We start from the raw sequence: 13,266 nt of genomic DNA, 5'->3' as shown, positions 1-13,266 counted from the left end.
GGACAATGCTCTAGATTCACAAAATAGCTGAAAGTTTCAGGATCCGACTACGAGCATAAATGGACATTCTTTTGTTTTGCAGGTTGATTGATAGCTTATTAATATATGTGTGGCAGATCAAGACCATCCATATTAAAAGTGAACTAAGGAAGTTCTTTGAACCTGACTTGAAATCTAATCACACCCCACTGAGTTTCTGAACTACTAACACACATAGCTAAGACCTCCCCTGAAAGCCCAAATCATTTGGCAAGTTAAACTCATGTGCATTCTGATTCTGGTCATGGCATTTGCCGATGTATTATGTAACAGTTGTCTTATTTGTTATTAAGCTGTTAATATGATTTCTCCAATACCTTAATCCTATTTTAGTATTAATTTATGTCAGAGTCATGTACGAAAAGGATTTTTTCATATCTCCTCTTTGACTTGTGGATTCCGTGACACATAAGACCTATTTTTCTGTGAAGAGATTTGTTTCTTCTTGAATGGAATTACTGTACATTATAAATGCCCCCTATCCTCAATACTCTCCATTTATTTGGGAAATATTCTCTTATAGTTATGACATGAGCTACATGGAAGTTATTTTTATGTTTAAGAAAATATTTAATAGTATTGTTATTACTTTTGAGGGCTGAATTTAGTGAAGCATTATATACAGTAGGGAACATTGTAAGCATGAACATTCATCAGTGTTTTAGCTAACAAAGGAAACGAATAATGAACTCCTGTGTTTTGTCATCAGCATATTATCTTTAAAATTGAACTTGGAATGAGCCTAAACTCTAACGTCAAGACCAAAGACATTCATGGCCACAAGACACAGCTAAGACGTCACAGCAACAGCATGAGCTTAGGGGGGGGATAATGGTATTTAAAATGCTCTATAAGCACATGGGTCTTCCCAGAGAGCCCTGTTAGACATGCAACCCTGCATGAAACATCCTCAGTGCTTAAATAAAGGGTGTGTTCACATAGAACAGGCAGTGAGCTCGTTGTGTAGGGAGAAAACTAGTCGCAATGTTAGATCCAAAGGCCAGAAGACCGAGTCTCTTTCCAAATTACAAAGTTGGTGGACTTTCATATTCCGCCACTGATCCTGTGTACAGCCCACTACCATTTGTGAAGGACAACTTGATCAAACAGTGGAGCTCCTTGAATGACATAGAGGAAGATATTTATGATCCATATGCTGGTGAGGATGAAGAAGATGAGGTATTTTCACCACCACCAGTGTTCTCAACACCAGTCAAGAACTGTGTGCTGAACATCAACGTTGGTGGCAAGTCCTATCAGATTGCTCAGGGGGTGGTTGCCAGATATCCAAAGACTAGACTTGGCATGCTTGCTACCTTCAAGGACCACTGCAAGAAGCTAGATCTCTGTGATGATTACACTGTTACAAACAATGAGTATTTTTTCGACCGGGACCCAAGCGTATTCAACAGCATCTTTAATTTTTACAGGACTGGAGTGCTCTGGATTAAAGATGAACTGTGTACGCGGAACTTTCTGGAGGAAATAAACTACTGGGGAGTTCGTATCAAGAACTCCCATCGCTGCTGCCGCATCATGTTCGAGGAAAGACAAGATGAGCTCAGTGAGCAGTTGAAAATCCAAAAGGAGCTTCTGGCTGAGGTAGATGTTGAGGAAAACGAAGAGGCATTTCAGGATATGATAATGGGATCCCTGCGGCAAAAGGTCTGGAATTTAATGGAGAAACCCTTCTCTTCAGTGGCTGCCAAACTCATTGCAGTAGCTTTAAGTATGTTTGTGCTGATGTCGCTAGTAGCAATGACATTGAACTCTGTGGAGGAGATGCAATACAGGAGCCCAGCAGGCCAACTAAGTGGGAAGACTCATTGTGAATACGTTGAGGGTGCCTGCCTTGTCGTTTTTACCATGGAATATCTTCTACGTCTAGTGTCAACACCAAACCTGAAACACTTTGCCAAAAGTATACTGAACACAGTGGATCTGATCGCCATACTACCACATTACCTGCAAATTGCCCTGGAATGCTTTGACAGTCAGGACCTGGTCAAACCTGGCACTGACCTGAAGACAGTGGGTCAGGTGGGCAAGTTAGGTCAGGTTCTGCGGATTATGCGGCTAATGCGCATATTCAGGATCCTCAAACTTGCTCGCCACTCAACAGGGCTGCGAGCTTTTGGCTTCACCCTGAGGCAGAGCTATCAGCAGGTTGGGTGCTTGCTCCTCTTTATCGCCATGGGCATCTTTTCCTTCTCCGCTATGGTCTACTCCGTTGAGCATGATGTCCCTCGGACTAACTTCACCAGCATTCCACATGCATGGTGGTGGGCTGCAGTAAGTATGCAAACACAAGCGGATAGTGTAACCATAGACTGTATATATAGAACTTCTATAATTCTATATATACAGTCTATGAGTGTAACAGTATCAAGAATTTAAGTATGGCTTCTAGCTCTAAGATATACAAAAACACAAAGCAGCGCACATGAGAAAAGAACTTATGTTGAAGTCTGTTGACTGTGTGTGAGTACACTTAAAATAGTTCAAATTTTAGTTCAAATGTATTTATATAACACAATATTATACCAATATCAATATCATGCTTTACAACTTATGCATATGACACGAGATCTATCAATATAATAATACATATATTAACACAGCACTACAAAGACAAAATTATATTAAAAACAATTTTATGATAGGCATTATTCATACTCATGTAAATTACATCTTTCTTATAAATAAATAATTGAGATGCCATACACGTGGAATGTGAAGAGAATTTCACATTTGCTTACTGGTGCTCCTGTATGAAACTAAATGTCTTTCTCTATTGCAGGTTAGTATTTCAACTGTAGGATATGGAGATGTATACCCAGAGACTGTGTTTGGGCGGATCTTTGCTTTCGGCTGCATTTCTTTAGGAATAATATTGAATGGTATGCCAATATCTATGCTTTTCAACAAGTTTTCAGACTACTATTCAAAGCTCAAGTCCCACGAATACACCACAAATGAAAGGAACAGAGGGAAACTGAGGTTTGCCAAAAGGGCAAGAAGAAGAATGGCTGAAATATGTAAAAACAGCATTTCCTATAACACCATCTAAGACATGGCCTCACAAAACTAGGCTACTTTACCTTGAAATCACTCTCTGACAGAGTGTCATGTTGCTGCATAGCCTATTTTGCTGATATGCAGTATTAAACAGGAACTCCAACTCTTGCAACTATTGATGCTAATGGAAAATCCACACGAAAAAAGGCCTATGCTTTTGTAAACATGTGCTGACAATGATGATATTGTTTCCTTTATTCCATTCATTCCATGTGTTCTTTCTTTCCCTATTTCGTTTTTTGATATATTGTGTTGTACATTTGTGGTAAAAAAAACATGTTTACATTTATGATATTAGGCCATATTGCCTTTTTCAAGTACAATTTAACACAGGATCCCAAAATAATATTACTTGTACCAGTGTTTGACCAAACGTGTTGCCTACATCCACCATTTTGTGAATACATGTGACTTAATAAAATGCAGTGAAAAATGTGAGGTGTTCTGTGATACAATAAAGCTATATCTATCTGATCATTATGCCTACCTTGTGATGGTGCGTCCATCCCTGAGCTATACCTTCAGTCCTGTAGGTGGCACTGGCAATTTCTAGCTATATATATTTCCATAATGCCTTAACACCACAAAAGAAGACAGCTGCCTACTGGCTCAGTGTGCTGTTTGACTGCTGTACTGGGCTTCTCTTGACCTCTACTGAGCGTTAGCTGGATAACGTTAAAGGGTACAATGGTGCCTCCAGTACAAGTTTCACCACTCATCAAGGTTAGTAAATTGTGAACGCATTAGAATTCATCGCTGACCTTTTTTGACAAATATCGTTTTCGGCATTGCAATATCTTTGCGAAAGCTTTAACTAACGTTAGCCCATCAGTTGTCTCAAGCTAATGTTGCGCACACAAACCTGATGAACGTAACGTACCCGAATGAATAATTTAACGTTACACACTTGAATGGTGGAGATAATGTAGCAGTAAATACATTGCAAAATAAACTATCCATTACTATAATACACAGATTTAAAATTGCGATCTGTGATGCATTTCATACTCAAGTAAACACACGTTAGAGTTAGCTATGGATGTTACGGTATGGCTAGCTCAGTATGAAGTGGTGTTTACACGTCGAAAATGTGTATCGTTATGTACTTGCCTTACAGACAGCCCGGTGGTCTGCATTACTCGTAGGAATCATCTACGGAAAGAGGCGATATGGTGAGTCGCTGTTCTCGTTTCAAGAAGTAACCATAGTGTCCACAGGCCCACGGATAGTTACGCTAACTAGCTGCTGCCATTGCCAGCGACATTTGAGACCTTGACTTGAAGGGCTCAGTTAACTTGCATAATTTTAATGTAGATCTACATTCTATAGAATATTGAAGTGGACAAATAGGATAATGTGGTTTCATCAGTTCTTCATCCTACTCCTTAAACTGCCATAAACTTGACGTGTAGAAATGTTAAGATATCCTGAAAACAAGATCGTAGTGTTACATTTCGGATAGTACTCAGTATATTCCCAGTATAAATTTGCATGGCATGCTATGAGTTTTGATAAATGCATTTTAAGTGAATGTAAAGGTAATATGGGCAATACGAACCCTCAGGGAGATCCAAGAGAAACGTGTATAATGCGTAAGGCTATAAATGAGGCCTACCTGATCTCTCAAAATCGGTCTCAATTATGTGATGGATAGGGTAAATGCAGTCATGGTTTCTAGTCATTAGGGTAACACCTTCAAATGTATTGTTCTACAGATCATCTAAAGCCAATTGCTGCAGAAGAGAGGAGAGTTGAGGAGGAGGAGAAGAAGATCCGTGAGGAGAAGGAACGCATTGCAAAAGAACTTGCAGAAGGTAAACATTTAAATCTTTGCAATATGTTGCATACATTTATCTGAGGCATATTGTGTATGTACAAGATCTGACATTTGGTAGACTAACCTACTACATGTGATTACAATGCCTCCACTATTAAGAGGGTAAAAGTTATACACCCATGTTAAACAAGTTGAAAGTTACACTGTTTACCTGTCTGTGGATGCACTATAGAGACATATGCATGTGAGTGCATTTGGATTCCCCTTGTTGATAATTCCATGTTCTTTTTGTTGTTTTTACAGCAAGTCAAGAGACCATTCTGAAATGAAGTGCCCCAAGGGAATCTAAACCTCTTCTTTCACCATCTATTGTGGTGGTCTTCTACACACCGGCTAGAACAGATGTATTCCAGAATGATGGATATATTTAATTTCATACACTTTTCTCTGTGGATATAGACAGAAGTTAACAGATTTCTGCGCTTTAATGTTTTTCCATATTTTTTTCCTGTTGTGTACCCACCATGTGGAACTTTTCGCATACATTGAACCTGCCTTTGTATTCAACAATAATCCAGCCCCTGAATAATTCATAGGGCATAAAGAAAACAAATGTAAATGACATATTAAAAATAATTTGAAATCCTAGATATCTATTTGTTTGTTATCTACTTTGAAGTCTATTTAGCAATACTTGGTACAACATATATTAGGAGGTCAGTGTTTTGGGGTAAACTGATTTGTATTTATATTCTGTGGCGAATTGTCCAAGTTACAGTAGAGAAATAATTGACTTTGAGGTTTTGGTGTCCCTTTAAGACCACATTCATGATTTCCATGGCTACAGGTCAAGGTTAACTGCCTATCTAGTTGTACATTTCAGTTGATATTGAAATATATGCATTTTTAAGTGCCAACACTGTCAAAAACGTAAAGGAATTTTGTCATGTATTATACTTGTACACCATGGTCCGAAGACTCCAAACAAGTCTCTTTTACCTGTAAGAGCTTATGGTAATCCCAAACATAACATGGCTACAAACTCGATTGAGCATCATCTGTTTATTTACTGGCACTGGATTTAAAACTTCTCATGATTAATTCCCTTGTTACTATCCTAATCTAAAATTGTTGTGCAAATACATACAGTACATCATGTGTGCAATTGGTAGAAAAATACATTCAAGTTCTAATCAGTAACCAAAAATAAATGCAGCAGCAATGATTACAGTTGTGGTCACTGGTCCTCCACATATTTCTCTGTTAGTGAAAACTCCCCAGATCTTTCCCAGTAGTCCACTGCTCGTACTCGGTAGAAACCAGACACGTTCATGTTTTCTGTAACAGAAAAAGGAAGCAAGGTAAGATGGTTTGATGGATGAATCTAATTATGCACTCATTTGTAGTATGCATTACAACCGGTAACATTTTCTTGTGCTGGTTTTTTATGAATGTCATATAATAATTGACATTTCAATAGAAGATGTATATATTCTACTCATCTTTACTGAAATAATGTGGTTACCTGGTGAATACACATACGAAGTAAAGATGGTATTGTGATCATTTATCCTTTGGAATTTGACCAGGTCCCTGGAGAACTCTATCTCATAGGATTTAATGCACCTAGGAATGAAAGCAAAATAGTTTTAACAGGATGAGGCAGTTCAATGGTTTGGAGACGGCACAATGATCAGCTAATCAAATTTTTTCGGACAGACATTCTACATCCATCCAGAATCCATTTATGAAGTCCTGGGGGGCATCCAAGTATGTGGTTAAGTGACAAACATGGGTAAGTTACCTACTGTAGTGGTAAACCTCCTACAATAAGAGCCCTGTGCCATTGTTTTGTTAGAATTAAGCCATACAGCTCTTCTATTAGGAGGTTTGCCACTTACTCTTACCCAGGTTCGTCACTTAACCACATACTTGGAATACCCCCTGGACACTTCTACTCAAAACTGCATGATACAACTTACTTGGAAGTAATACAGTGGTCCTTCCACACAATAAGAACCTGGCCTTTGGTGATGGAAATGAAACGCAAGCCATTTACCTAGGAAAAAAAACCTCAGAATAAAAAAGTTTCTCACGATTACCACAACAGAGCAAAATAATGCATAAATGCAGATACTTTTGGAACCATATTTTCCATACTATAAATGACACTTGCTATTCATTCATAATCTGTCAATGTTGTAGGCAAAAGTATGAATGACAAGTGTACAAATTGGACTCAGTTTGGCAGCCAGAGACTGGTGTAACAGACACAGACCTGGCCTGGAACAGCGCTGGTTTTGGCACACACATGGATCAGGAGGACAGATGGGATGGGCAGATTTGCCTTCAGGGTTAGACCTCCCCCATCAGGAAAAGGTAGGGGCCCTTGAATCACTGGGTCCTTATAATCAACAAAGCGACAAAGCAAAACATCATCAGAACCCTTATCAAATGACTGCCAAGGTAAAGTTGAACATTTCACATTTCTAAAGATAAGCAACATGCCTCTAGAAGCCTCAGTTGCCTGAACTGCTCCGCTGTGGGGAAATCCGGGCTTCCCATGCTTTGCCACAGCTGGTGAGGATTTGTTGAATTATTGTCCAGGTAGTATGTGACATACATAAGTCCTGTAATTAGAATTAGCCAACTTTATATATCACTATATCACTATCATGAATCCATTATTTCAGCCAAAATCTAAGTACAGACCTTGCTGAATGGGGAAACCTTTGAGCTGAATTTGGATCTGATCTACATCAGAAGAGGTAATGTTGTCCTTGCTGCTGTAGATGACAATGGTGGACTGCCAGCTGTCAGAGGTCCCAGGAATCGAGGGTTTATGGATGCTTGCAAGGACTCCAACAGTATTATTCTCAGATGCATCATCTGACAGTTGAGCTAGTACTTGAGTTTCTCCTGAAGCCAAAATAATTTTTGTGTCATACATTTGAAGGAACCTATAAACCATTTGAAAGATACAATCATGGGAAAGGACAGGTACATTGATCCACCACTATGCTACATTCAAATATCAGAAAAGACTAAAGTACCTAACAATGCCAGCAATCCCATAACAGTCAAAACAGGTTTCCTTAGCAACTGCACATGTGGTGGCTTGGTGTTGTTGACCTGGAAACGGGCTGTGAGCGTGCGCTGCGTGAATGGGTAGGGGTGGTAACTAAGGAAGGCGTTGTCGTTGCTCAGGAGAGTGTAATTGATGTTGTTGTCGGGGTCGGCTATGAGCATGTCCTGATGCTGACCGATCACCTATGTGACAAAGTTTCCCATAGTTCTTCACAGGTAACGTCAGTGTATTACTGGATTAAAACTATTAGGGATACTCAATCTCACAGTATGTGTGTACATACTACCCATAGTTTAACATTACAAAAAATCTGTAAATTTAACATTAATTTAGTTTAACTGGACAATTTTGAATCTCTTCCTCTACCTTTATCACCATGGCAGCATAGGTCACATCCGCTCTCCATAACTGTGGTTTTGACCAGCCCACAAGAGGATCAGCCTCATCATTATATATAGGTTTTGACTGAAATAATGGGAAATGTTGCTGAATTTCTTTCACTGTATCAATCTCCTGTTGCAATATTGGTAAAGAGTATCCCCCACCCTGTAAAAAAAGGTAATACATTAAGCTCTTAGTAGGCTATTCACTTTTGACCACAAATGTAGACAATTAAAAATGTAGATGGTATATGGGTCTGCAACAAATTATTTGTTAATTATTATTATTAGTTGTTTAGTCTATCAATAGAATGTCAGAAAATATTGATCAGTGGTTCTTAAGAGCCTAAGATGACATGCTAAATTGTCAAAGATACAGTCTGAGAGAAAATAAATCAGAAAACATATGTTTTAATTATTCATTTAATTGTTACAGTTCTGGTGGTAGACACATTACAAATTGGCAAGACCAAATTCTACCTTTTTGTGCAGGGCGATGTAATCAAGACGAACCCCCCTCTCACCAGTGAAATAGTTTGTCCCATTATGACAGTGCTCCAGCATGGCCCAGCAGTACGGGGAGTGGGGAGGGGAGTGGCAGGAGTCTCCAGGACCCCCAAACTTTAAGGCAGGGCTGGCCGCCCGGAGGCCCTCAGAACAGGCATCATAATAATTCAGGAACCCTGGATAATTAAAACAATTAAAACAGTATGTTTTAGAACATAAAAACTTTTACATAGATATACATTTAATATATAAAAGAATACAGCATAACTACATGAAGGAATATATAAATATAAATATATTGAAGTGTAAGAACAAGTTATTGTATAAGCTGGATCACATGGATGCCTCACACATTTACCTTGTATGGAAACCGTGACATTGTCAAAATCATGATTATTGGGCTCATTCCATGTCTCAAAATTCCACTGTGAGACATATCCCATGCCATACTTCCCTGTAAAATACAGAAAAGATTACTCACAGGCAATCAAGTAGAAACACTTGAAGTCAAATGTTACCTAGTGTCTGGAAGGCACAAATGTATTATCTAACAATGTCACGGACAAAGCCTTCAGAGCTGGAGATGTAGCTGGCCTAAGAACAGCGAGGGCTAACCTGTCCCAGGGCATCAGGAAGGCAAAAAAGGATTACACAGACAAAATAACAACACACTTCAAAGACAGCAGAGATGCACAGAGCCTATGGCAGGGCATACAGGCCATCACTGACTACAAGCCTGCGCCACGGAGCTGTGAGAACAACACCTCTCTGCTAAATGACCTGAACAGTTTTTTCGCCCGTTTTGAAGCACAAAATGACACTCACCCACAGAAAACCCCACCTCCCCCCCACGACCAACCCCTGTACCTGTCCTCTGCCAGCGTGAAGAGGACACTAGCCACCATTAACCCACGCAAAGCAGCAGGCCCAGACAACATACCAGGACGAGTGTTGAAGGACTGTGCAGAAGAGCTGAAGGATGTTTTTACAGACATTTTCAACACCTCTCTGGAGCAAGCAGTCATCCCATCACTTTTCAAAACTGCCACCATCATACCCGTGCCAAAGAAATCATCACCATCATGCTTCAATGACTACCGTCCTGTAGCACTCACGCCCATAATCATGAAGTGCTTCGAACGGCTAGTCATGTCACACATCAAAGCCACCCTACCCCCCACCCTGGACCCCTTCCAGTTTGCATACCGAGCCAAACGATCCACGGAGGATGCAATCTGCTCTGCCCTCCATCCAGCCCTCACCCACTTAGACAATAAAGACTCATATGTGAGAATGCTGTTCATAGACTTCAGTTCAGCATTCAATACCATAATACCACAACAACTCATCAGCAAACTGGACAAGCTAGGATTCAGTACCTCCCTCTGCAACTGGCTGCTGGATTTCCTGTTGCAGAGACCACAAGCAGTACGTGTCGGGGACAACACCTCAAGCACTCTGACCCTGAGCACGGGGGCCCCTCAAGGGTGTGTGCTCAGCCCCCTGCTCTTCACACTGCTAACACATGACTGTACAACCACTCACAGCTCCAACCATCTGGTGAAGTTTGCGGACGACACAACACTGGTGGGCCTCATCACTAAGGGCGATGAGGCTCACTACAGAGAAGAAGTAGACCTGCTGGCTAAATGGTGCAAAGACAACAACCTCCTGCTAAATGTCAGCAAGACCAAGGAAATTGTTGTCAACTTTCAGAGAGGCCACAAACAACTGCCACCACTGTCCATCGACGGAGATGCTGTGGAGAGAGTGAGCAGCACAAAATTTCTGGGGGTGCACATCAGCGACGACCTCTCCTGGACCACCAACACAGCATCACTGGCGAAGAAAGCCCAGCAGCGCCTCTACTTCTTGCGCAAATTGAAGAAGGCAAGTGCCACGCCTCCTGTCATGACTACATTCTACAGAGGGACCATCGAGAGCATCGTCTCCAGCAGCATCACAGTGTGGGGCGGAAGCTGCACAGATCAGAACAGGAAGACCCTCCAGCGCACTGTTAACACAGCTAAGAGGATCATTGGAGCACCACTCCCCTCCCTGCAGGACATTTACACCACCCGCCTCACCCGCAAAGCACTAATGATTGTCAAGGATACAACCCACCCTGCACACGAACTGTTCAGCCTCCTGCCCTCTGGAAAGCGGTACAGGAGCCTCCGCTCCCGCACCACCAGACTGGCAAGTAGCTTCATCCACCAAGCAATCAGGATGCTGAACACTCTACCCACTCTCCCATCACTGACAGCCCCCCCCACCCACCAGCCAACCAGGAACCTAGGAAACTAGGATCCTGTCTACCAACCCCCCCCCCAACACCGCCATGTGGAACTGCACTGTGACTGCGCAGCCAAACGTGTTGCTGCTTCACATCAAGCCTGATATACTTGAATTACTGCATACTGCATATCAATGTAAATATACAGGTCACACAAGCACAAGTTTAAACTTCATGTAACTGTTAAGACTATAGAAATATACAACACAACTACCTCTATTTTTTTTTTTTATATATATGTCCTATATTTCTATTTTGATACATACATGTTCTATATTTCAGTCTTGCACTTTAATTTAATGTTTATTGTCTATGGCTATGTCCATAGTATGTCTATGTCTGTATTTAAAGCATGTCTATGTCTGCATGGGAAAGTAAGAAACGAAATTTCAATTCTTTGTATGACCAGTGCATGTAAAGAAATTGACAATAAAAGCCGACTTGACTTGACTTGACTAACTCACCGATGTACCTCATAGCTGTATGATAGACCAGGTTACGCCATTCCATTACTTGCCGTTTGTCCTCAAAGTCATGAAAAAAGTTGGACACACTTCCCATCAACTCAAATCCTGTAATAAACATAACACTCTGTTTGAGATTATGTTTGGATTAACAATTTCTTGACATTAACTTGACCAAAGAAAGACAATTTCCGATGTCTTAACCTGGTTTAAGACCATTCTGCCACAGCTGATCCATTAGTTTATCCAGATTTGTGAAATTGTACTTTGCCTCTCCATCCACAACACTATTGAATAACACAAGAACAGATCATGAGAATGATAATAGACAATAACGTTTCATCAAGAAAAGTTCAGATAAGAAATTATTCTATCCACACCCCTGACACTCACTGTGCTGTAACAAGCTCCAGGAGCCAGTGGATCCGCACCTGCTGAATTCCACTGTGGGGAACTGAGCCAACATAGGCCAAATTCAACTCCTCATCCCTGCTCAGGTCATACACATCTGCCTCGGTATGAGGAAAAGGTGGGCTAAGAGTGAAGGGTGTGTGGAAAAGGTAAAGTAGAAGTTAAGAATACCTGAACAATTTCAAGAGTGAGAAAATATACTGCCTGAAATGCAGACAAGATTGTTTGCACTTTCACACTTCTGAGTAGCCTATACTGGTTGTGCTATTTAGGCCTAGGAGTTCTCATAATATCGTGAAATGAAAAACATTGTAATACCTACATACGATGTTATATCTGTTCTGTCATCTTTCAAGATAAATTGTAACCTCGTGTGCCTGATGTTGCTGTCTCTGTGCTGGCACCATCCTGATCATCTCTGTAGTCATAAGCATAACAGTGTAGTGTTAGAACACTACAGATAGAAAAGCCCTTCAGCTTACCAGTACCCGGTGCTCCTCCAAAAATGTTTTAAATTCCTCAGCGGTGTTTGGACATCCACAGCTATGTTAACATATTTACACAGAACATCCTGACTCATTACAAGAACTACACAAAACTTCCACAAAGTAAACTTATGAGGCGCGACTTTCATTTTGAGGGCATTGCAGCCAAAACAGTGAAACAGTCAGTTACAAATAGTTAAAACTGAGCATTTTTGTCGTGATAGACATTGCTCAGACGCTCAGACCGTTGTTTGGTCCAATTTGAAATAAGAGTCAACTAGTTAGCCCTAAAGTGAGTTCACTTCCCCTCGCCAAACCTATAGTGGCCTGGAATGACAGTCGTCTACAGGTTACATATGTGCTAATTAAATCTGCGTGTGTCGAGTTAATTGTATCGTTCTTTTATTAGGTATTTACGTAAATGCATTTTTAAACTGTGTGAACCGTTTACTTTAAATTAATGCGACATGGACTTTTAATTTGACTATGTCTCATCTTTGTCGCTAATGTAGCCTATTGTCGCTGAAATCATACTGCATATGGACATTGGGTAAAATCTCTCGAGGCTCTAAGTTTGACGGTATCAAGGTGTGTGTGTGTAGACAAGCCTATACCTGCAGAGGTCTATGTAGACGGTTAACTAAATGCCTCATCTATTCATTTTATAACCGGAATATTATTGACACATAGGCAATATGCAGCCTACTTAATATACACTATCTGCAAACATGATGTTGTGTT

The 13,266-nt window shown here is 40.6% G+C and overlaps 2 protein-coding genes across 5 annotated transcripts; one reads left to right on the top strand and one right to left on the bottom strand.

The window, feature by feature from the left end:
• The first annotated feature begins 1,000 nt into the window (after window positions 1-1,000).
• On the top strand, window positions 1,001-5,542 carry kcnv2b (potassium channel, subfamily V, member 2b). The gene is made up of 5 exons (XM_042101093.1): window positions 1,001-2,331; window positions 2,840-3,840; window positions 4,235-4,289; window positions 4,833-4,931; window positions 5,198-5,542. Exons 1-2 carry the CDS (start codon window positions 1,024-1,026, stop codon window positions 3,107-3,109), a joined length of 1,578 nt encoding a protein of 525 aa, XP_041957027.1. The 5' UTR covers window positions 1,001-1,023; the 3' UTR covers window positions 3,110-3,840; window positions 4,235-4,289; window positions 4,833-4,931; window positions 5,198-5,542.
• A 399-nt stretch (window positions 5,543-5,941) lies between these two features.
• idua (alpha-L-iduronidase) lies at window positions 5,942-12,797 on the bottom strand. Of its 4 annotated transcripts, none has more exons than XM_042101091.1 (14): window positions 12,359-12,797; window positions 12,061-12,163; window positions 11,834-11,916; window positions 11,630-11,737; window positions 9,228-9,323; window positions 8,843-9,045; window positions 8,349-8,528; window positions 7,948-8,164; window positions 7,607-7,813; window positions 7,403-7,524; window positions 7,173-7,298; window positions 6,877-6,953; window positions 6,420-6,520; window positions 5,942-6,232 (listed from the first exon to the last, which is right to left on the bottom strand). In XM_042101091.1, exons 2-14 carry the CDS (start codon window positions 12,093-12,095, stop codon window positions 6,132-6,134), a joined length of 1,656 nt encoding a protein of 551 aa, XP_041957025.1. In that variant the 5' UTR covers window positions 12,096-12,163; window positions 12,359-12,797; the 3' UTR covers window positions 5,942-6,131. The 4 variants fall into 4 exon arrangements, with proteins under 4 accessions (XP_041957025.1, XP_041957026.1, XP_041957023.1 ...); XM_042101092.1 differs by having other exon boundaries at window positions 12,363-12,797; XM_042101089.1 differs by having other exon boundaries at window positions 12,023-12,163; window positions 12,523-12,797.
• Between the last annotated feature and the right edge of the window lie 469 nt (window positions 12,798-13,266).

The sequence above is a fragment of the Alosa sapidissima genome, chromosome 8, assembly GCF_018492685.1.
Source record: "Alosa sapidissima isolate fAloSap1 chromosome 8, fAloSap1.pri, whole genome shotgun sequence".
Lineage (NCBI taxonomy): Eukaryota > Metazoa > Chordata > Actinopteri > Clupeiformes > Clupeidae > Alosa > Alosa sapidissima.
This window is presented reverse-complemented; position numbering and strand designations above follow the sequence as displayed.